The 25,375-nt window shown below is 44.4% G+C and overlaps 1 protein-coding gene across 4 annotated transcripts in view; it reads left to right on the top strand.

Annotated features, from left to right (window-relative positions):
- fancm (FA complementation group M) overlaps window positions 1–25,375 on the top strand; it is a 61,882-nt gene that overhangs the window by 30,755 nt on the left and 5,752 nt on the right. For 3 of the 4 annotated variants that reach the window (XM_029714050.1, XM_029714051.1, XM_029714053.1), the window contains exons 14-21: window positions 14,752–16,633; window positions 16,897–16,985; window positions 20,698–20,769; window positions 21,001–21,126; window positions 21,357–21,522; window positions 21,883–21,989; window positions 23,375–24,058; window positions 24,247–24,613. In XM_029714050.1, the coding sequence (XP_029569910.1) occupies window positions 14,752–16,633; window positions 16,897–16,985; window positions 20,698–20,769; window positions 21,001–21,126; window positions 21,357–21,522; window positions 21,883–21,989; window positions 23,375–24,058; window positions 24,247–24,613 (3,493 nt within the window). The remainder of the gene's footprint in view (window positions 1–14,751; window positions 16,634–16,896; window positions 16,986–20,697; window positions 20,770–21,000; window positions 21,127–21,356; window positions 21,523–21,882; window positions 21,990–23,374; window positions 24,059–24,246; window positions 24,614–25,375) is intronic. The other variant, XM_029714052.1, reaches the window with a different exon arrangement.

Below are 25,375 nucleotides of genomic sequence, written 5' to 3' on the forward strand. Positions count from 1 at the left end.
CATACAAAGCCCTCCTTTCGACAAATCTGATCACGACTCCATTTTGTTGCTCCCAGCCTATAGACCGAAACTAAAACAGGAAACGCCCATGCTCAGATCTGTTCAACGCTGGTCCGACCAATCTGATTCCATGCTTCAAGATTGCTTCGATCACGTGGACTGGGATATATTCCGGATAGCGTTGAACAACATTGATGTGTACGCTGATTCGGTGAGCGAGTTTATTAGCAAGTGCATCGGTGATGTTGTACCCACGGTGAGTATTAAAACCTTCCCCAACCAGAAACTGTGGCTTGATGGCAACATTCGCGCAAAACTGAAAGCGTGAACCACTGCTTTTAATCAGAGCAAAGCGACCGGAAACATGACCAAATACAAACAGTGTAGCTATTCCCTCCACAAGGCAATCAAACAAGCTAAGCGTCAGTATAGAGACAAAGTAGAGTCGCAATTCAACGGCTCAGACACGAGAGGTATGTGGCAGGGTCTACAGTCAATCACGGACTACAAAAAGAAAACCAGCCCTGTCGCAGACCCCGATGTCTTGCTCCCAGACAAACTAAACAACTTCTTTGCTCGCTTTGAGGACAATACAGTGCCACCGACACGGCCCACTACCAAAACCTGCGGGCTCTCCTTCACTGCAGCCAACGTGAGTAAAACATTTCAACGTGTTAACCCTCGCAAGGCTGCCGGCCCAGACGGCACCCCTAGCCATGTCCTCAGAGCATGCGCAGACCAGCTGGCTGGTGTGTTTACAGACATATTCAATCAATCCCTATCCCAGTCTGCTATTCTCGCATGCTTCAAGAGAGCCACCATTGTTCCTGTTCCCAAGAAAGCTAAGGGAACTGAGCTAAACGACTATAGCACTCACTTCCGTCATCTTGAAGTGCTTTGAGAGACTAGTCAAGGATAATTTCACCTCCACCCTACCTGACACCCTAGACCTAAACATAACCAATCCTATACCACAAGCATGTGCAGACAAAGAGTTTATTTTCTCGTCTATAGGCTAAAATCATTGCATTTTAGCTTCAAGACAATAGCAGAGTTGCTTTTCGTCAAGTAACATTAGCCAATCAAAAATGTACGATTTAACCCTCTCATACAAATTTTAAACTGCAGTCAGGGGTGGAAAAAGTACCCAATCGTCATACTTGAGTAAAAGTAAAGATACCTTAAAAGAAAAAGACTCAAGTGAAAGTCACTCAGTAAAATAGTACTTGAGTAAAAGTAATTGGTTTAAATATATTTAAGTATCAAAAGTAATTGTAACAGCTAAAATATGCTTTTGTTTAAAAAGTAAAAGTATGTATAAATCATTTCACATTCCTTATATTAAGCAAACCAGACGGCGCAATTTGTATTTATGTTAGCCAGGGGCACACTCCAACACTCAGACATAATTTACAAATGAAGCATGTGTGTTTAGTGTGTCCACCAGATCAGAGGCAGTAAGGATGACCAGGGATGTTCTCTTGATAGGTGCGTGAATTGGACCATTTTCTTGTCCTGCTAAGCAATATAAATTTAACGAGTACTTTTGTGTGTCAGAGGAAATGTATGGAGTAAAAAGTACCTTATTTCTTTAGGAATGTAGTGGAGTAATTGTAAAAGTTTATAAAATATTAAATTAAAGTACAGATACCCCCAAAACTTTAAGGGCTTTTTTGGTGCCACCTCTGAAATCACCACACAATGTTACAAATGAAAAAAGATATCCTATTTGTATAATCTACATTTTACATGTTTTGGTGGGGAGGATAGGTTTCCGCTATTGCGACAATTTCAGAATGTTACAATTTCAGGTAAAAACTCAATAACAAGTCTCAAATATTAGGAAAATGTATGTCAGCTGTTTCAAAAACATTACTCTGCTATTACCATCTATACTGTAGACGTGTTAGCTCAACGAGACAACTGTTGGGCGATTGTGGTGCTATACCTCTGGAGGTAGCATTCGAGACGTAGCAAGTATGCAAGTTTACATTTGAGTGACGTGTAGCCGTCGGTATTTCTACAAAAAGTGTAGTAAGTGTTTCTGGGGATTAGGGAGATTTTAGGCTACGGTAAATAGATCCCTAGCAACAATGGAAAACCATTTACTACATCTATGTATCATCATCATCTATCTATCACCACCATGCTAAGGATCATTTGTATAACTTTAAAAGATAATCAGAGCTCCATTGTGCTGACATTTGCCTTTCATTCAAAGACAATAGCTGATATTCAGTCCTTTAGAGCCCTAGGTTTGTTTCAGGTGGATCTAGTTTTCACTTTATCCTAATAAGCTATTTTGGAATGTTTCCTCCGCCACAGGTTAACGAGACGTCGTGCCAGTTGGTTCCTCTTGTTTGTTCACCGTGGAGATATTTGGGCCAACAAATAGGCCCCCATGTATTTGAGGCTTGTTGTAGGCAGCACAATCTCAACATCACAAACGGATCAATCTAGACATGGACATTTTCAGTGCATGTAGAAGCTCTATTTGTGGTCATCCATCTCACCAAAGTGTTATTCGCAAACAACCACAAAATAGGCCTTGCGTATATAGGCCATAGTTAACTGATGTTTCAACAGTTTGAAATGGAAATGATCTGAACTTAGTGTAGCTTTTTTTTCACCACCATTTATATTTCCCTCATTAGACCAATCCACTATCATCAAATCACATTTTATTGGTCACATACACATGGTTAGCAGATGTTAATGCAAGTGTAGCGAAATGCTTGTGCTTCTTGTTCCGACAGTGCAGCAATATCTTTTTTTATTTTTTATTCTTTTTTTACAGGGACAGTGCACATTAATCAACGTTTCAGTAAAAGTGCCGGTTTTAGCCAGCCGGCTAATTTTCAACCGCAGTCCCTGGACAGGTTATTAAAAACAATTACAATATAGACAATCATTGAACAGTGAGCACACGCAGTGTAACATAGGACAAGCAAGACATAGCATACAGACCGAGCAACATAGGACAAGCAAGATGTAGCATACTGACAGAGCAACATAGAACAACAAGACAAAATCCATAAAAGCAACAGTGTTTCTACACCTCACAAGCTACAGACAACATGGAAAGTGGCAATACACAGCTAGCGATTATGTTCACAAATCTGATTGACCTTTAGCCATGTCTTCATGCATTTTGTGAAAGTGTGATATGTGGTGCAGTTATGCGTGTCTGATGGCAGTGTATTCCAGACATGGGAAGCTCTCCCAGAGAAAGCGGATTTACTAAAGGTGCTTTTCCTTAAGGGAACTATACAGTCACCTCTCATGGCAGACCTTGTGGATCTGCTGCCATATGTTTGGGTGTTCTGTTTAACAAAAATACTGCGTGGAGGGGGAGCTAGGCCATTTAGGATCTTGAATACAAGACATGCGTCGGTGTATTGCACAAGATTTTCCCAACTCAGGAGCTCATGCTTTCTGAGGATGTAACAGTGATGATGGCTATTGGGCTTCCTATCGAGCACTTTGAGAGCCTGTTTGTAGACAGACTGAATAGGTTTTAATGTTGTATAGCAAGCTTGGGCCCAACTAGTCAAGCAGTATGTTAAGTGGGGAAGTATCATCGATTTGAAGTACAGTTTTGCTACCTCTGTGGTCAAAAATTTCGTATAAATCGGAAATTAGCTAGGTTGAATTTGGTTATTTGAATTACCTTTTTCACATGCTTTTTAAAAGAGAGGTTGGAATCAAGTATGATGCCAAGGTACTTAAAATCAGATACCACCTGGAGCTTCTCCCCCGACACATAGACATCTGGCTCAGTAGCATCTGTTGCCCTCTTTGTGAAGAACATGCAAACCGTTTTTTTCACATTGAGATGCAAACACGAGTCACTGAGCCACTTTGTAACCTTGACTATTACCATAGTGAGTTCTTGTGCAGCTTGTTGTTTGCTCTTTGCATGCACATATATCACTGTATCATCTGCATACATTTGAACTTCAGACACAGTACAGACAGAAGGCAGATCATTAATGTACAGGCTGAACAGGAGGGGCCCCAGTATTGACCCTTGGGGTACGCCCACATCATAGCTAAGAGTGGGCGACAGCTCATTGCTCACTCTGACACACTGAGTTCTGCCTTCAAGGTATGATTTCATCCATCTCAAGGCATCGGGGGAAAAGTTGAACTTGGACAATTTTGTGATGAGAATCTCATGGTTAACAGTATCAAAAGCCTTCCTTAGGTCCAGAAACACAGCCCCAACAACGCCCCCTTTGTCCATCTTGGACTTCACATTTTCCAGAAGAAAGCAGTTGGCCGTTTCTGTGGAGTGTTTCGCTCTGAAGCCAAACTGCATGGAGTGTAATGTGAAGGGGCTGTTGTTGAGGTGGGAAATCAGTTGTTCTGCTACACACTTTTCAACAACCTTCGACACTACAGGTAGTATACTAATGGGCCTGTAGTTACTCACGTCAGCAGGGTCGCCCGATTTAAAGATGGCCGTTATTATGGCTGACTTCCATACCCTTGGAAACACCCCCAGACCAATAGATGTGTTGGTGACCTTAGTAATGGGGCCAATGAGTGACTCTTTGTAGTTTTTAAGAAAGGTAGAGTCCAGCCCAAACAGATCTTTGGATTTAGAGTTCTTTAGTGAGCTAATCACCTTGTTCACCTTTGACTCAGAAACCTCCCCTCAGAAATATAACATGTAATCTAACAACTCTACAACAACTTCCTAATGCACACAAATCTAAGTGAAGGAATGGAATAAGAATATATACATATAAATAAATGGATGAGCAATGACAGAGCATCATAGGTAAGATGCAATAGATGGTATAAAATAGTGTTTGTTTGTGCAGCCTCTCTGTGTTTAGTGATGGCTGTTTAATAGTCTGATGGCCTTGAGATGGAAGCTGTTTTTCAGTCTCTCGGTCCCAGCTTTGATGCACCTGTACTGACCTCGCCTTCTGGATGGTAGCGGGGTGAACAGGCAGTGGCTCGGGTGGCTGTTGTCCTTGATGATTTTTTTGGCTTTCCAGTGACATCAGGTGCTGTAGGTGTCCTGGAGGGCAGGTAGTTTGCCCACAGTGATGCGTTGTGCAGACCGCACCACCCTCTGGAGAGCCTTGCGGTTGTGGGCGGTGCAGTTGCTGTACCCGGCGGTGATACAGCCCGACAGGATGCTCTCAATTGTGCATCTGTAAAAGTTTGAGGGTTTTAGGTGACAAGCAAAAATTTTTCAGCCTCCTGAGGTTGAAGAGGCGCTGTTACGCCATTTTCACCACACTGTCTGTGTGGGTGGAACATTTCAGTTTGTCCGTGATGTGTACGCTGAGGAACTTAAAACGTTCTACCTTCTCCACTGCTGTCCCATCGATGTGGATAGGGGGGTGCTCCCTCTGCTGTTTCCTTTATTCCAAACAACTTTCATAGTTTTTCAAACGGGGGCTTCATAGGATGAGCTCGACTGCCCTATTTATTGGTATTCTGTTTAGCTTATTCCAGTCCCGCCTCCCCCTCGCTCTTTTCTTTAAGGCTGACTGACTCAGCTTATTCAGAGGGCCGATGACATTAGCCAGGGCTTAGTTACATGGCCTAAATCGTAAAGGCCTTTGCGTTCGTTCTTTTGCCTGCGCTGCTTTCCTCTCTCCACACCTTTAAAACCAATGACTGGGGCAACTCAAAAAAAACAACCCAATTTCAAAGGGAAAGGTTTTTTGTTTATAAAAAAAAGCGATCCCTTTTCATTTGAAGACCTCGCTCTGTGTGAGTCATGCTGCGTTTTTCATTTTCCTGTCTCCCCCTTTTTTATTTGCCTTTATGATGGGGAGAGAGGGAGACACAGAGCAGGCAGACAGGCTGTCTCTCCCTCGCTTTTCTCAGAATTATAAGCCCAGGAAGCACTAAGTAGGCCAGCCCTGGATGACCTAGATATGCACGGACAGGGGCTGAGCTAGGAAGAGCAGAGATTAGAGTGAAAGAGATGGGGAGCTTGACACCCTGTTGCCTCTGTGATGAACATAGAGGGGCCTGTCCACTCCAAACCGGTGTTTGGTTTGTTTTCCCTTACCAATGAACACCAGAGGGGTTTGGCTGTCACTATGGAAAGAGATGAACTCTGGATTGGATTTCATTTCAATTTACTAGACTGGGCGGGCGTGCGCCTGGGACTCGCAGCTCAGCACCACTCATGTAAATTGTGAACCCAAACAATGTGAACCCAATGATCAAATGTTGGTCCAATGTTTTATTTTAATGTTCCAGTTTACACTGGCTTGTTGTTAATTTAATAATGACATTCACTCGATCAAATGGTTAGTCGTTTGAGTGAAAGACCAAGAACATTGTCTGGTACATGGAAAAGGGAATTCAGTCCAATGACCCAATTGCTCTCTCACCAGTGTTGAAATTATAGTTGCGTTTCAGATGTTTGCAATGTGTTCTATCACGTCATCTGCTTCTGTCTGTCATTTACATTGGCATTTATATTTGAATATGTGAGTCATATCTAATCTAGGACTTTGAATTTCAAGGGAAATTAAGGATCAGATTGACTATGCGTTTGCACCAGTGCAAAATCTTATGTAACAAGGCAGTACTAAACAGTAAAATATGGGTTAAATAGGAATAAACGTTAAAGTGACATTAAATTCCAAAATCACATCTTGTGAGATGTTTTCAGACCTCAAAAGTAGTTTGATGTCAAGATGAATCCATGTCTCAGACCATCTGTTTTGTAGATCCAGCAAAATTCCACAAGCTCTAAAATGAATGGAAAAGATAGGCACCATGCAATTTCCGGATTTGCGGGGCTCATCTAATCCATGCATTTGGGGTGAAGGCATGTAGCTGATCCACACAACCAATGGTGTGCGATGTGAACTCATATTTACATTAGACTACTTTGGAGGTCTGACAAATTTAGATTCTGGTATACAGTGGGGGGGGAAAGTATTTGATCCCCTGCTGATTTTGTACGTTTGCCCACTGACAAAGAAAGGATCAGTCTATAATTTTAATGGTAGGTTTATTTGAACAGTGAGAGACAGAATAACAACAAAAATATCCAGAAAAACGCATGTCAAGAATGTTATAAATTGATTTGCATTTTAATGAGGGAAATAAGTATTTGACCCCCTCTCAATCAGAAAGATTTCTGGCTCCCAGGTGTCTTTTATACAGGTAACGAGCTGAGATTAGGAGCACACTCTCTTAAAGGGAGTGCTCCTAATCGCAGCTTGTTACCTGTAAAAAAAGACACCTGTCCACAGAAGCAATCAATCAATCAGATTCCAAACTCTCCACCATGGCCAAGACCAAAGAGCTCTCCAAGGATGTCAGGGACAAGATTGTAGACCAACACAAGGCTGGAATGGGCTACAAGACCATCGCCAAGCAGCTTGGTGAGAAGGTGACAACATTTGGTGTGATTATTCGCAAATGGAAGAAACACAAAAGAACTGTCAATATCCCTCGGCCTGGGGCTCCATGCAAGATCTCACCTCGTGGAGTTGCAATGATCATGAGAACGGTGAGGAATCAGCCCAGAACTACACGGGAGGATCTTGTCAATGATCTCAAGGCAGCTGGGACCATAGTCACCAAGAAAACAATTGGTAACACACAATGCCGTGAAGGACTGAAATCCTGCAGCGCCCGCAAGGTCCCCCTGCTCAAGAATACATATACATGCCCGTCTGAAGTTTGCCAATGAACATCTGAATGACTCGGAGGACAACTGGTGAAAGTGTTGTAGTCAGATGAGACCAAAATGGAGCTCTTTGACATCAACTCAACTCGCTGTGTTTGGAGGAGGAGGAATGCTGCCTATGACCCCAAGAACACCATCTCCACCGTCAAACATGGAGGTGGAAACATTATGCTTTGGGGGTGTTTTTCTGCTAAGGGGACAGGACAACTTCACCGCATCAAAGGGACGATGAAACAAAATAAAAATAAATGGACGGGGACATGTACCGTCAAATGTTGGGTGAGAACCTCCTTCCCTCAGCCAGGGCGTTGAAAATGGGTCGTGGATGGGTATTCCAGTATGACAATGACCCAAAACACACGACCAAGGCAACAAAGGAGTGGCTCAAGAAGAAGCACATTAAGGTCCTGGATTGGCCTAGCCAGTCTCCAGACCTTAATCCCATAGAAAATCTTTGGAGGGAGCTGAAGGTTCGAGTTGCCAAACGTCAGCCTCGAAACCTTAATGACTTGGAGAAGATCTGCAAAGAGGAGTGGGACAAAATCCCTCCTGAGATGTGTGCAAACCTGGTGGCCAATTTACAAGAAACGTCTGACCTCTGTGATTGTCAACAGGTGTTTTGCCACCAAGTACTAAGTCATGTTTTGCAGAGGGGTCAAATACTTATTTCCCTCATTAAAATGCAAATCATTTTATAACATTTTTGACATGCGTTTTTCTGGATTTTTTGTTGTTATTCTGTCTCTCACTGTTCAAATACACCTACTATTAAAATGATAGACTGATCATTTCTTTGTAAGTGGGCAAACGTACAAAATCAGCAGGTGATCAAATACTTTCCCTTTCTGCTTCGTTGTTTGAACTTCAGATTGCCCGTTTATCTATGGCCGCATATTCAATTGAAACAGATGTGAGCAAAGTGATCAGGCTGGTTTACAAGGCTACTTTATCACGGCCTCAATCTAACAAACACTAAATATGTCCTGTACGTTGTGTTCTCTAACCCCAGCCGCGTTCTGTCTCCCTTAGCGTAGTTCACAACTGTCACTTTAATTAAATGTGTTTGCCAAGAGGCGCGATCTATGATAACTCATAACTAGGCCACTTCCCCTTTTGAGCTCCATCTATACCCTCAGAGTGTAACTCCCTGAGTAGATGTGCTGGAGGGGTACACTATATATACCAAAGTATGTGAACACCCCTTCAAATTAGTGTATTCAGCTATTTCAGCCACACCTGTTGCTGACAGGTGTATATAATTGAGCACACAGCCATGCAATCTCCATAGTAAGCATTGGCAGTAGAATGGCCTTACTGCAGCTCTGTGACTTTCAACGTGGCACCGTCATCTGTAAGTGCTGTTATTGTGAAGTGGAAATGTCTAGGCGCAACAACGGCTCAGCCGTAAAGTCTGTCCAAATTGTCTCTGGAAGCAACGTCAGCACAATAACTGTTAGTCTGGGAGCTTCATAAAATGGGTTTCCATGGCCGAGCAGCTGCACACAAGCCTAAGATCACCATGCGCAATGCCAAGCTTCGGCTGCAGTGGTGTAAAGCTCGCCATCATTGGACTCTGGAGCAGTGGAAACACGTTCTCTGGAGTGATGTATCACGCTTCACCATCTGGCAGTCCGTCGGACGAATCTGGGTTTGGCGGATGCCAGGAGAACGCTACCTGCCCCGAATGCATCGTGCCAACTGTAAAGTTTGGTAGAGGAGGAATAATGGTCTGGGGCTGTTTTTCATGATCCGGCTAGGCCCCTAGGTTCCAGTGAAGGGAAATGTTAACGCTACAGTGTACAATGACATTCTAGACAATTCTGTGCTTCCAACTTTGTGGCAGTTTGGGGAAGGTCCTTTCCTTTTTTAGCATGACAATGCCCCCTTGCGCCAAGCGAGGTCCATACAGAAATGGTTTGTCGATCTAAAGCATAAAACAATCCCCATAACAATCCGTCAGTTTAAGCTAGAGATTATTATACAGACATGGTTTGTCTAGATTGATGTGAAAGAACTTGACTGGCCTTCGGGATTAATGGAAACACCGACTCCGAGCCAGGCCTAATCGCCCAACATCAATGCCCGACATCACTAGTGCTCTTGTGGCTGAATGGAAGCAAGTCCCTGCAGCAATGTTCCAACATCTAGTGGAAAGCCTTCCCAGAAGAGTGGAGGCTGTTATAGCAGCAAAGGGGGGACCAACTCCATATTAATTCCCATGATTTTGGAATAAGATGTTCGACGAGCAGGTGTCCACCTACTTTTGGTCACGTAGTGTAAGTCAACAGCAGTGCTGTACTAGTATGGCATGTTTTAGCTGTAGTGGAAGGGGGCAACATCCCCACTACAGCTGTGTTCTGCTGTTCTCTACCAGTCATCAGGTAGAATGCTCTGGAAGGCTCAGTGATCCATTTGTAAGGCACCACAGTTGGATAATGTCCTAGCTGTCTTATCCATCCTTCATCACCTGGATGTTGATAGGTTGATTATATAACCAGTGTTAACTGGCTACCCATTTATTCTCCATCAAAGAATAGAATAGATTAGTGTCACGACTTCCGCCGAAGTCGGTTCCTCTCCTTGTTTGGGCGGCGTTCGGCGGTCGACGTCACCGGCTTTCTAGCCATCGCCGCTCCATTTTTCCATTGTTCCATTTGTTTTGTCTTGTTCCCTGCACATCTGGTTTACATTCCCTAATCACACTGCATGTATTTATTCCTCTGTTCCCCCCCATGTCTTTGTGTGTAATTGTTTTTGTTACGTGTTCGTGTGTACGCGCCAGGCTGGGTTTTTCCCCGTTAGTCCGGGGCTTTTCACAAGGGATGTTTATTGTACAACATTTGCTAATTTTTTTGTGACTGTTTTGCGCATTACACTTTTACCTTTGGCTGGAGGTTTTGATGCAGTGGCATCTGTCGGTTTTATTGCCTCTGCCTTATTAATAAAGTGTGCGCCTGTTCACAACTCTCTGCTCTCCTGCACCTGACTTCTCCACCAGTAGCGCACACCTTGACAGAATTACACACCACTCATGGAGTCGAGGAGCGCATCCGGGAATACTCGGCAATGCTGCAACATCTCGGTGCGACGATGGATCGCGTTGTCCAGACCATGGACCGCTGGGAGAGACAGGAAGTCTCGGAACGACAGGGCCCTTATCGACCACTACCGGTGCAGCCTGCGCGAGGACATCTGATGGGAGTTGGCCTGCAGGGATGCCACCATCACTTTTGACCAACTGGTGGATCTGTCCATCCGGTTGGATAACCTGCTGGTCACCCGCGGACGTCCAGAGAGGGCTCTGCCGGTTCCATCTTCCAGCATCCCGGCTCCAGTGCCCATGGAGCTGGGAGGGGCTGCGCTTAGGGAGGCTGGAGGAGGGGCCGTCACGTGCACCATCTGTGGCCGCAGAGGGCACACAGCCGGTCGGTGCCGGGTTTGTCCCTCTGGGAGTCGAGGCAGCAGGCGGGGCACTCTGACGTCAGCCCAGTTGAGTCTGTACCACTCTCATCCAGAGTCCTCTGTTGTCCACCTGTTTGTACCTGTTTGTTTTCCTGAGTTTCCCCCGCATTCCCAGCATAAGGCGCTCGTCGAATCAGGCGCGGCTGGGAATTTTATCGACAGAGCGTTCGCCCTTAGTTTAGGGATCCCCATTATTCCTGTGGTTGGACCTTTCCCGGTACACGCTCTGGATAGTCGACCATTAGGGTCCGGGCTAATCAGGGAAGCCACCATCTCCCTGGCCATGGTGATGCAGGGGGGTCACGAGGAGAAAATCAGTCTCTTCCTCATTGACTCTCCTGCATTTCCCGTGGTGCTAGGCCTTCCCTGGTTAGCTCATCATGACCCCACCATTTCCTGGCAACAGAGGGCTCTCACGGGGTGGTCGCGAGAGTGCTCGGGGAGGTGTGTAGGGGTTTCCGTTGGTGCTACCACGGTGGAAAGTCCAGACCAGGTCTCCACGGTGCGCATCCCCCCCAGAATATGCCGATTTGGCTCTCGCCTTCTGTAAAAAGAAGGCGGCTCAATTACTACCCCATCGACGGGGGGATTACTGCAGCGCATCTCCTCATGGACTGCATCAGATTTGCCAGTTCTTGCTGTGAGATGTTACCCCACTCTTCCACCAAGGCACCTGCAAGTTTCCAGACATTTCTGGGGGGAATGGCCCTAGCCCTCACCCTCTGATCCAACAGGTCCCAGATGTGCTCAGTGGGATTGAGATCCGGGCTCTTCGCTGACCATGGCAGAACACTGACATTCCTGTCTTGCAGGAAATCCTGCACTGAACGAGCAGTATGGCTGGTGGCATTGTCATGCTGGAGGGTCATGTCAGGATGAGCCTGCAGGAAGGGTACCACATGAGGGAGGAGGATTTCTTCCCTGTAACGCACAGAGTTGAATTTGCCTCAATGACAACAAGCTCAGTCCGATGATGCTGTGACACACCACCCCAGACCATGACGGACCGTCCACCTCCAAATCGATCCCGCTCCAGAGTACAGGCCTCGGTGTAACGCTCATTCCTTTGACGATAAACGCGAATCCGACCATCACCCCTGATGAGACATAACCGCGACTCGTCAGTGAAGAGCACTTTTTGCCAGTCCTGTCTGGTCCAGCAACGGTGGGTTTGTGCCCATAGGTGACGTTGTTGCCGGTGATGTCTGGGTAGGGCCTGCCTTACAACAGGCCTACAAGCCCTCAGTCCAGCCTCTCTCAGCCTATTGCGTACAGTCTGAGCACTGATTGAGGGATTGTGCGTTCCTGTTGTAACTCAGGCAGTTGTTGTTGCCATCCTGTACCTGTCCCGCAGGTGTGATGTTCGGATGTACTGATCCTGTGCAGGTGTTGTTTCACGTGGTCTGCCACTGCGAGGACGATCAGCTGTCTGTCCTGTCTCCCTGTAGCGCTGTCTTAGGCGTCTCACAGTACGGACATTGCCATTTATTGCCCTGGCCATATCTGCAGTCCTCATGCCTCCTTGCAGCATGCCTAAGGCACGTTCACGCAGATGAGCAAGGACCCTGGGCATCTTTCTTTTGGTGTTTTTCAGAGTCAGTAGAAAGGTCCCTTTAGTGTCCTAAGTTTTCACTGTGACCTTAATTGCCTACCGTCTGTAAACTGTTAGTGTCTTAACGACCGTTCCACAGGTGCATGTTCATTAATTGTTTATGGTTCATTGAACAAGCATGGGAAACAGTGTTTAAACCCATTACAATGAAGATCTGTGAAGTTATTTGGATTTTTACGAATTATCTTTGAAAGACAGGGTTCTGAAAAAGGGACATTTCATTTTTTGCTGAGTTTAGATATTTTTGGTCGCTGGCCAACACACAGTATCCCTTAATGTCCAAGTGGAATAATGTTTTTGGACATTTTTTCAAATGGATTGAAATGTGAAAAGCTAAAATGTCTTCAGTCAATAAGTATTCAACCCCCTTTTGTTATGCCAAGCCAAAATGCATTCAAGAGTAAAAATGTGCTTAACAAGTCACATAATAAATTGCATGGACTATAATAGTGTTTAACATGATTTTTTAATGACTACCTCATCTCTATACCCCACACATACAATTATCAGTAAGGGCCCTCAGTCGAGCAGTGAATTTCAAACACGGATCCAAACACTAAGACAAGGGAGGATTTCCAATGTCTCGCAAAGAACGGCATCTAGATGGGTAAAAATAACCCTTTGAGCATGGTGGTTACAAATTACACTTTGGATGGTGTATCAATATATCCAGTCACTGTAAAGATACAGGCGTCCTTCCTAACTCAGTTGCCAGAGAGGAAGGAAACCACACAGGGATTTCGCCATGAGGCCAATGGTGCCTTAAAAACAGTTACAGTTTAATTGCTGTGATGGGAGAAAATTGAGGATGGATCAACAACATTGCAGTTACTCCACCATACTAACCTAATTGATAGAGTGAAAAAAAACATGTATCCTGTTTGCAACAAGGCACTAAAGCAATACTGAAAACAAAATTGCCAAAGCAAATTATATTTTGTCCTGAATACAAAGTGTATTGGATTTGCATTAAACATAACACATTACCGAGTACCACTTTCCATATTTTCAAGCTTAGTGGTGGCTACATCATGTTAGGGGTATGCTTGTAATTGTTAAGGACTGGGGAGTTTTTCATGATAAAAAAATGAATGGAATTGAGCTAAACACAGGCAAAATCCTAGAGGAAAACCTGGTTCAGTCTGCTTTCCACCAGACACTGGGAGATCAATTGACCTTTGAGTAGGACAATAACCTAAAACACAAGGCCAAATATACACTGGAGTTGCTTACCAAGAAGACAGTGAATTTTCCGGAGTGGCCGAGTTACACTTTCAGATTTAAGTCAAAACTGTATGGCAAGACCTGAAAATGGTTGTTGAGCAATGATCCTCAACCAATTTGACAGAGCTTGAAGAATTTTGAAAATAAAGGGACATTTTGCACAATCCAGGTGTGCAAAGCTCTTAGACTTAACCAGAAACACTCACAGCAGTAACCGCTGCCAAAGGTGCGTTTTACAAAGTATTGAGTCAGGGGTGTGAATACTATTTTTGTGTTTTTAATTTTCAATACATTTGCTAAAACTTGTGTGTAGATGAGTGATTTAATCCATTTTGAATTCAGGCTGTCACAACAATGTGGAATAAGTAAAGGGATATTAATGCTTTCTGAAGGCACTGTACACAACATAAAACATCAGCCTTGTTTAACCATTAAACCTAATGCTACTTCTCATATCCCCTGAATGAAGACATAGAATACTGATAACATGTTTTCACTTTGATTTAAATTCAGGCTGTAACACAACATGTGGATTAAGTCTAGGGGTATGGTTACTTTCTAAAGGCACTGTGTCAAAAATGTCTTGTTGTTTATATAACCAGTCAACTCTGTGTGTTGTACCAGGGAAGTATTAAATCTGTAACTTGCATTATGATACAATAGCTTGTGCAACATCTGAAGAAATTTGCTAGACTTCAACCAAACTTTTTTTTTTTAAATAGTAAAAAAGTTTTGTAGTTAGATTCATTGTCATTTTTGTTTTATCTGACAGGGTGAAAGCAGATATGAGTTGGAGCTGCTGCCCCACCTCCACAAAGCAGATGTCATAGGCCTCACGGAGGAAGAACAGAAGGAAAAGTCCACCAAAGGAAAGAAGCAGAAAGAGGGAAAAACGATAAAATCCAGAACCAAAATGGCCAACCTGAGCCACAAGCAGAAGACTTCCTGCCTTTCCTCAGCTGACCTAGACTGTGTCGAATTCAAAAAGGAAGTGCAGAGGGAAAGCATTTCTAAAGCAGAGACTCTCTCTCCATGGACCCTGATAAAGGACAGAGTCCCTTCAGAATGTCACAAGGAGGTGACTCATGACCTCAGAGATCACCCAGGCCTCTGGCCAATCTCCTCCACCGGTGACCAGCCAATCATGGACATGGATTTTGACTGTATCATACTCAACAACGAGAGTGAAAGTTCAGAGGTCAATTCTCCAAGGGATTTGGTGAGCGAATCAGTGAACTGCATTGCTGCTGTAGAACAGATTGACCTCAATCAGTTGACCTCAATTGCAGACCGTGAACCCAAGTCAGATGAAGATTCTGAACTGGAGGCTTTGTTTTACTTGCCCAAATGGGACGCTGCCGTCCCCAAGTTGCAGCCCCTGAGACAGAGGTTAGAGAGCTTGAGGGTCATTCTAGTCAACGTCACAGAGCTTCTGTCTAGGTCTCCTCCAGCTTTGCACTTTGACCTGGACAGCCCTCAGGTCGACCCTGGGCCCACCCCCTTCACCACCATGGACTGTTCACATACACTTCCGGTTGAACCTCTGGATGAACTGCTGGATGTGGGTCAGACATTCCACGTGAATTTCTCCCTGGAAGTGGATGAGGACTTTGCCGATCCTGCTTCTCAATCTCCCAATGTTGATTTAGAAGTTGGTTCTCTAGACTGTGAAAGCCATTGCGAACCACATCAGCAGCACTCCCCTTCTTCAGCCATTACTGTGCCAGCAGACAGCATGGGTAGGGAAAGGGCCCTTGGCAGCCCTAGCTGGGATGAGGTCTTCGAGGATGACAGCAATGACATAAAGGACGAGGATATGGATGAGAAAGCGGACTTCAAGCCACCATGTCATCCCACTCAGCCTAAAGCCCAGCACGCTAAAACCAACCTAGACGAGAGCATGGACCTGTTTGGAGATGACGAGACCTTCCTCCAGATGACCATCCCGGACATCCCTACGCCAGAGAACGTCAGTATCCGAATACCTAGCCCCCTGAAGGCTCCGGAGAGGGAATGGTTAATAGGGTCAAGTAAAAGTGTGACAGAAACAAATATGGGGTATCAGGTCAAACCTAGCTGTAGCCATGCTTCTCCTGTAGCGCAGCAGGAGCCTGCTCAGGACTTTGAGAACTTTGACTGTTCTCAGGATTTCTTCTCTGTCAACTTTGACTTGGGCTGGGAGGAGGATGAAGGGGACACAGAGGCTGCTCCTAGTCCGTTCCCCTCAAAACCTTCACCCCCTGGATCCAAAAAACAGGAAGCATCCCTTTCCTCCTCAGTGAATGGGCCAAAAATCTCTGTCTCATCCGCTCCCCCCTTTAGTTTCCATAGGAAGAGCGTGTCCACACCCCTGGCAGCCTGTCCGGGAGGGAAGAGGGCAGAAACCTCTGCTCTGGCTTCGCCTCAGACCTCTCCTCTGACCTCCAAGAGCGGAGCTCTGTTCTCACCAATCCCTACATTAGGACCGAGGCGAGCTCTCCTACCTGGTCCTTCCACCACCCCATCCACTTCATTCTCATTCTTAAAGAGGAAACGCCAGGGGACCTTACAGAATGCCCTGACTCCCAAAGCTCAGTCGGGGGACCCAGGAAATGGTTCAATAGAGATGGGACACAGTTTGTCTCACAAATCCATCCTGGACTCCCCTCATCCAGGTTAGTTCACTCCAACTATTACAGGTGCTTGATGTCAATGTGTCCCCTAGTTTCCCATTCACAAACAACTAAGCCACCTTGTTAATATGTATACCTGGTCGGGACATTAGCAGGTGTTCTGACAATCTGACCTACACATCTCATCAAGGTAGCACATTCTGAGCGATAGGTGAGATTGGTACTGCTTTGCATTGACTGTTTGTGCCTGTGAGTGGGTAAGCTCTTCAGGCATGTGCATTATGATTTGTTATCCCCTGCCGCAGGCCTGTGCACCAGTGACAGTGAGGAGGAGGTTATCACCCGTAAGCGGGTTCATCATCATGTCAAGGCGAACCCCTTGTCTTCTCCAGTGGTAAGTCCCAATTAGCTACTTTTTCACTGTGTGTCAAGGACTATATAGTAAGCCTTCAGTAATGCATCTTTGTTCTGTCAAACATAACCACCAAATGTAGGTCTGGTGAACTGTTACTTGCACTAGGTCTCTAATTCTAGTCATGTCGTGGTGTTAATGTTTATTTTTCTAACTTACGTATACTGAACAAAAATATGAACGCAACATGTAAAGTGTTGGTCTCAGAAGTTTTCTATACCCACAAAAAGCGTATTTATCTAAAATGTTGTTCCCAAATGTGTTTACATCTCTGTTAGTGAGTATTTCTCCTTCGCCAAGATAATCCATACACCTGACAGGTGTGGCATATTAAGAAGCAGGTTAAACAGCATGATCATTACACAGGTGCACCTTGTGCTGGGGACAATAAAAGGCCACTCTAAAATGTGCAGTTTTGTCACACAACACAATGCCACAGATGTCTCAAGCTTTGAGGGAGCGTGCAATTGGCATGCTTACTGTTTTAGAGAATTTGGCAGAAGGACCTCCACATCTGGCTTCTTCACATGTGGGCTTGCCTGAGACCAGCCACCCGGACAGCTCTCAGGGAAGCGCGCTCGTCATCCTCACCAAGGTCTTGACCTGATTGCAGTTCAGCGTCGTAACCGACTTCAGTGGGCTGATGTCAACGTTGTGAATAGAGTGCCCCATGGTGATGATAGGGTTATGGTATGGGCAGGCATAAGCAACTGACAACGAACACAAATGCATTTTATCGATGGTAATTTGAATGCACAGTGATACCGTGAGGAGATCCTTAGGCCCATTGTTGTGCCAGTCACCCACCGCCATCACCTCGTGCTTCAGCATGATAATGCAAGGCCCCATGTCACAAGGATCTGTACACAATTCCTGGAAGCTGAAAATATCCCAGTTCTTCCATGGCCTGCATACTCACCTGACATGTCACCCATTGAGCATGTTTGGGATGCTCTGGATCTACGTGTACAACAGAGGTCGACCAATTTAATCGGAATGGCCGATAAATTAGGGCCGATTTCAAGTTTTCAAAACAATCGGTAATCGGCATTTTTGGACATCGATTGTGGCCGATTACATTGCACTCCACGAGGAGACTGCGTGGCAGGCTGACTACCTGTTACGCGAGTGCAGCAAGGAGCCAAGGTAAGTTGCTAGCTATCATTAAACTTATCTTATAAAAAAACAATCAATCTTAACATAATCACTAGTTAACTACACATGGTTGATGATATTACTAGTTTATCTAGCTTGTCCTGCGTTGCATATAATCGATGCGGTGCCTGTTAATTTCTCATCGAATCACAGCCTACTTCGCCAAACGGGTGATGATTTAACAAGCGCATTCGCGAAAAAAGCACTGCCGTTGCACCAATGTGTACTTAACCATAAACATCAATTTCTTTCTTTAAAATCAATACACAAGTATATATTTTTAAACCTGCATATTTAGTTAATATTGCCTGCTAACATGAATTTCTTTTAACTAGGGAAATTGTGTCACTTCTCTTGCGTTCTGTGCAAACAGAGTCAGGGTATATGCAGCAGTTTGGGCCGCCTGGCTCGTTGCGAACTGTGTGAAGACCATTTCTTCCTAACAAAGACCGTAATTAATTTGCCAGAATTGTACATAATTATGACATTGAAGGTTGCGCAATGTAACAGCAATATTTAGACTTAGGGATGCCACCTGTTAGATAAAATACAGAACGGTTCTGTATTTCACTGAAAGAATAAACGTTTTGTTTTCGAAATGATAGTTTCCGGATTTGACCATATTATTGACCTATGGCTCGTATTTCTGTGTGTTATTGTGTTATAATTAAGTCTATGATTTGATATTTGATAGAGCAGTCTGACTGAGCGGTGGTAGGCAGCAGCAGGCTCGTAAGCATTCATTCAAACAGCACTTTCCTTTATTTGCCAGCAGCTCTTCGCTGTGCTTCAAGCATTGAGCTGTTTGACTTCAAGCCTATCAACTCCCGAGATTAGGCTGGTGTAACTGATGTGAAATGGCTAGCTAGTTTAGTTAGCGGGGTGCGCGCTAATAACGTTTTAATCGATGACGTCACTCGCTCTGAGACCTTGAAGGAGTTGTTCCCGCGGCTTTTGTGGAGCGATGGGTAACGATGCTTCGAGTGTGGCTGTTGTCGATGTGTCCCTGGTTCGAGCCCAGGTAGGGGCGAGTAGAGGGACGGAAGCTATACTGTTACACTGGCAATACTATAGTGCCTATTAGAACATCCAATAGTCAAAGGTATATGAAATACAAATGGTATAGAGAGAAATAGTCCTATAATAACTACAACCTAAAACTTCTTACCTGGGAATATTGAAGACTCATGTTAAAAGGAACCACCAGCTTTCATATGTTCTCATGTTCTGAGCAAGGAACTTAAACGTTAGCTTTTTGACATGGCACATATTGCACTTTTACTTTCTTCTCCAACACTTTGTTTTGCATTATTTAAACCAAATTGAACATGTTTCATTATTTATTTGAGGCTAAATTGATTTTATTGATGTATTATATTAAGTTAGAATAAAAGTGTTAATTCAGTATTGTTGTAATTGTCATTATTACAATTAAATAAATAAAAACAAAAATCGGCCGATTAATCGGTATCTGCTTATTTTGGTCCTCCAATAATCGGTATCGGCGGTGAAAAATCATAATCGGTCGACCTCTAGTACAACAGTGTGTTCCAGTTCCCGCCAATATCCAGCAACTTCGCACAGCCATTGAAGAGTGGGACAACATTCCACAGGCCACAATCAACAGCCTGATCAACTCAATGCAAAGGAAATGTGTCACGCTGCATGAGGCAAATGGTCACACCAGATACTGACTGGTTTTCTGATTCACACCCCTACCTTTTTTCATAAGATATCTGACCAACCGATGCATATCTATATTTCCAGTCATGTGAAATCCATAAATTAGGGCCTAATTTATTTATTTCAATTGACTGATTTCCTTATATGAACTGTACCTCAGTAAAATCATTGAAATTGTTGCGTGTTGCGTTTATATTTTTGTTCAGTAGTAGTGCATTGAGTTGCACTACCATGAAAACTGTACAATCATCCATTTCTATTATATAACCTACCATATCTAATTTCCGTCCTCTTATCTTTTCCACACTTTATTTGCCATGGCTGTAGAGCATATGTGCCCAATTTAAGAAGTGCTCAATATAAAGTAATGATACCATACTTCGTCGGAATATTGAGGGGTCTGATGTATCTCACTTCTCTATATAAGCCTTTAAGCATAGTCTGTCTGATAGCTGCCTGTTGTCGGCATGGCAACAGGCTCGCAGACTGCTTTTGCGAAGATCTATTTTGTTTTAAATTTTCCATTCAGACTGGCCTCTTTTAGGAAAGCATCTGTTTTCTCTGAGACAACTCAGGTTTTGACAATACAAGACTATTTGCCACACAGTTGCATACATGGCCTTGCCAGAGATAAAGAAAGCCTGCAGAAAGCAGTGGCTCAGAATAGTCACGTGGGCTTCTAACTAAAGATTTACACTTTGCATCTTATGTAGAATATATCAATGATACAAATGCAAAAGTGTCTGAAAGGAAGTTATTTGTTTGAGAGATGATTCCTTGTGGGACCCAAGTTAAAAATATATTCAAATGATTGATGATTCTGTTTATTCATTGTTTGTTATATTTCCTCTCCCAGTCAATGCTTCTCAGTGATGTGGATTCTCCTATACAAGTGACCAGGAAGTCAAAGCATGCAGTGGCACGCATTGTAAGATAATTACTATAACCACTATCACTAAAGTATTATTATCAAACTTGTCAGTTCTAGCAGCTTGTGTGTATGGTTCTCTTTCTCTCAATTATCTTTTACTTATTCAGTACAAGCTAGCGTCAAATAAATACTTGTGGATTACAATGAATGTTGAACACTTTTTTTTTTTCTGACCGTCATACTAAAGTTAATATGGCTTTGACCATGTCTTCCAAACCTCTTTTCCAGTCAGATGAGAGCGAGGGGGAGGGGGAGGCAATGTCTGACGATGACTTCCAGAATACCTCTGTTCGACAGCCAAGAGCGCCCCCCCATGTGGCTGTGAAACCATCAGCATCGCATGGGAAAGCTAAGGTCAGTCAGGTGTCAAATACATCTCACATGAGAAGTGGTGGTCAGTAGCCCAGGGTCATTTTAAGTGTGTTGTTGTTCAGCTACCTTCTCTGTTTGTTGACGAATTGCTCCAACCTCTCCAACCTCTGTCTTTTGGAGGGTTTGGTATAAAGCAGAAGACATTTTTGTTGGTCATATGTACGTTGGACAATAAAGTCATCTACTCCTTCGAATCAACATTTCCTTCCCAGCAGGTCGTGCAGCACCACCGCCAAGGAGCCCGTCACTTTCTGGACGAGGAGGCGGCGCTGTCCGAGGGGGGGGAGGTGTCATCTGATGAAGAGGACGGTGAAGAGCAGAACCGCTCACTGGAGGGCTTCGTTGTGAGCAACACCCAGTGCTCCCAGGGAATCAACGGTGAGGGGTCAAATATAATAACAATAACAACAACAACAACATGGGTTTTATACAACGCTTTTCATGGACCCAAAGTCTCTTGTTATGTTATACAGATGTTATACAGGTAGTCACCTATTATACAGTTCATTCACTGGGCATGAAATAGAATAAAGCATTTCTAAAATGGGGAGATGCCTAAGAATCGCTCACTTTCATTTTCTGTTGCACTATGTATTGACATGTTTTGTTTCGGTGTGCCCTAACATGACCCAGCACTCAAGCATTTTGTCAAAGGGGACTACTGCTGGCTCAAGCAGCTTGGGCATTACTTGACTGACACACACACACACACTCTCATTGTATTTCCCTGTGTGACAGATTCTGAGATGCAGGGGGTTTACCTAAAGTCAGTGAGAAGCCCTGCTGTGGCTGGCAAGTTCAAAATGATCTACAAGCAAAATCACAACATGGACATCTTCTCTCAGGTAGGATTATCAGGATTTCTTTGGTGTCTATTAATCTTAGGGCCGGTTTCCCAGACAGAGGTTAGTCCTTGTCTAAGATGCACTTTCAATAGTGAATCTCCATTGAACATGATTTTTAGTCTAGGACTTGGCTGTGTTTGGGAAACTGTCCCTTAGAATAAAACTCTATGATTTTTATCAACTGTACCCTTTTCACTCACTAAACAAAACACTAACTAGACCCTAAACCTCAACTAAATCTTGTAAAAAATCATGTGGAAATTGAGCAAGTTGAGATTACTAAACTGCTTGGAGTAACACTAGATTGTAAACTGTCATGGTCAAAACATATTGGATGCAGTAGTAGCTACGATGAGAAGTCGTCTATAATATAGCGATGCTCTGCCTTCTTGACAACACTATCAACAAGGCAGGTCCTACAGGCCCTTGTTTTGTCGCACCTTGACTACTGTTCAGTCGTCTTTTTTGAAAATTTCAATTGGCTCAGAACAGGGCAGGACGGCTGGCCCTTGGATGTACCCAGAGAGCTAATATTAATAATATGCATGTCAATCTCTCCTGGCTGAAAGTGGAGGAGAGATTGACTTCATCACTACTTTCAAATATGAGAGGTATCGACATGTTGAATGCACCGAGCTGTCTGTCTAAACTACTGGTACACAGCTCGGACACCCATGCATACCCCACAAGACATGCACAAGAGGTCTCTTCACAGTCCCCAAGTCCAGAACAGACTATGGGAGGCACACAATACTACATAGAGCCATGACTACATGGAAGTCTTTTCCACATCAAGTAACTGATGCAAGCAGTAGAAATTGATTTAAAAAAAAACAGATTAAAAAAACACCTTATGGAACAGTGTGGACTATGAAGCAACACAAACATTGGCACAGACACATGCACACACGATAACATACGCACTATACATACACATGGATTTAGTACTGTAGATATGTGGTAGTGGTGGAGTAGGGGCCTGAGGGCACACAGTGTGTTGTGAAATCTGTGAATGTATTGTAATGTTTTAAAATTGTATAAACTGCCTTAATTTTGCTGGACCCCAGGAAATGTAGCTGCTGCTTTGGCAGCCATAATAAATACAAATATACTCAAGTTGACTTTTTTTTCTGATAAACGCTTTATGCTGAAATCTATAGGTGTTTATGAAGGATAAATAAAGGCTTTTTTACTTTAAAACCCACTGGACCTTGGATTTTTCAAGCCACTTAACCCTTTTTTGTTGGATTAGATAATACATTTTTTTATCTATGACTTAATTTCTTCGTTTTTAAAGAAGCAATGAATAGAAGTAAAGAAACGAAGTTAGCCGATTCAATCACTTTATAACGTTTTGCTTAAGCTTCTCTCCAAACTGTCCATAGGTGCCTGAGCTGGACGAGACGTACGCGGAGGACAGCTTTGTGGTGAGTGGCAGTGATGAGGAAGAGCTCGGCGAGGAGGATGAGGAGGTCCCATTGGAGCTTATCTACGAGGACTCCTTCGTGGAGGGGAGGAGGCAGTACCCCACCAGACGCAAGGTGCTGATCCGAAACATCAGGGCTCAGGCTGGGAGCGGGCCTGCCACTCTGGACAAGAGGGCTGCTGACCCTCAACCTAACCCTGCTGGGAAAAACAAGCGCTCCCGCATAGTGCACTTGGAGGACTCCAGCTCGGAAGAAGAAGTGGAGAAAAGTAGAAATAGTGTGAAAGCTGAAGGTGTTGCTGCCATCTGCAGGCTAACTGAGTTACAGCAACAGAATGACTGGGTGTTTAAAGCTCCACAGCAGCAGGTGCCCCCTAGTGGAACCACCAGAGCCTCCACAGCGAGCTGTGTGGTGGGGCCTAGAGTCCTCAGTGGAGCCAGGTCCTCCTCTATGAACTCTGTGATGGAGCCTAGCGCCCCAAGTGGAACCAGCAGGACCTCCTCAGTGAGCTCCGTGAGGGGGCCTAGAGAGGAGCAGCAGGAAGAGAGGTGTCGCCAGAGGCTCCATCAGCAGGCCCTCCTGTCTGAGGAGCTGGACTTTGAGCAGTCGGAGTCTCTGTTGTTCTCAAGTAAACAGCCACAGGTAATGTGGTAATGTACTGATATAGGCCACATGATATAGGCCAAATAGGTTGTTCTACCTATTTTCATCCTTCTAGGCCAAACTTATCCTACAATAGAAGAATGGAATAGAATCTTCCGGAATCTGGATTTTAGAAGTAGTAATTAATTAGATTTCTCCCTAAATGTCTATGTTGTGTCTTTCCCCAGGCTACCTCCTCCACCTCCTCAGTACCCCACGCCCCGAGCTCCTTCTGTCAGGCCGCCACTCTAAGCAAGCCCCCTCCCTCGTCATCGAACCCATCGGGCCTTGTCTCTGTACTGGTGGACAGCCGCTGTATCACAGCCTGCGTGGATGTGGTCTCCAGCCTGCGCCAGCGTTACGCTGTCACGGCCCACGTGTGCTCGCTGGACGGCTGCGACTTCGTGGTCAGTAACCGCATGGCGGTCGAGAGGCAGTGCCAGTCGGAGCTGGCCGGGATGCCGAACCGCAAACGGCTTGTGGAGAGGGTGACCAGTTTGCAGGGCCTATTTGAGCGGGTCTGTCTCATCGTAGAGAAGGACCGCACCAAACCAGGTGAGGGAGGGCACGCACTCACTTTTTAACGGACCAGTTGGCTGGGATACTTCCTGTGGGGTCACTTCCTGATTTTCTACATTATGTTTGTCACATCACTTTTGTTTGATTGTGACAGAAGCCACTTGATTTAGCTCGCCCAGCTTGCTGTGTTTTCATTTGGATCCATTCCACAAACAAATGTCACGTTCGAATGATGCACCAGCACCAAAATGCACTTGTAGAAGGATAGCTAACGCTAAAGTCGGGACCTTGACAAACTTAAAGGGCATCTGCACTTCCTTATTTGGCCTCGTTTTAGATTTGGTTCATTATGAAATGCTAGCGGACTAATTCAAAAGTGAGTTGGTTTCAGGGCGTGGTTTGATGTGGGTGTCTCTTGTGTGTGTTCGCAGGTAGGAAGAGTTAGACAAATTATTTTGCCAATTAGCTTCAGCCGGCTGGTGTGCGACCATGGCAAAGCTGGTTTGACTTTGGATAGCCCATCTTGGGGACTGTCAATAAATTACACAATGTAAATGGGACAATATTTCCATCTTGCACCTCTTTTAGTTGTCTCATTAAATGCTTTCAATATTTGTATATGAATTTCTACAATTTATAGTTGGTTTGAGGTTAAGTAATTGAAATTTGGAGCAATTGACCATTTAAAATATTGTTCAATTTACTGATGGTCCCAAACTAGCTCCATTGGGATATCGAATGTCAAAGCTAATTGACCATTGGCATTAATGATTGGGTCACGTGCAGCGTCACTCTGAA

Source organism: Salmo trutta, chromosome 25, assembly GCF_901001165.1.
Source record: "Salmo trutta chromosome 25, fSalTru1.1, whole genome shotgun sequence".
In the NCBI taxonomy this organism is placed as follows: Eukaryota; Metazoa; Chordata; class Actinopteri; order Salmoniformes; family Salmonidae; genus Salmo; species Salmo trutta.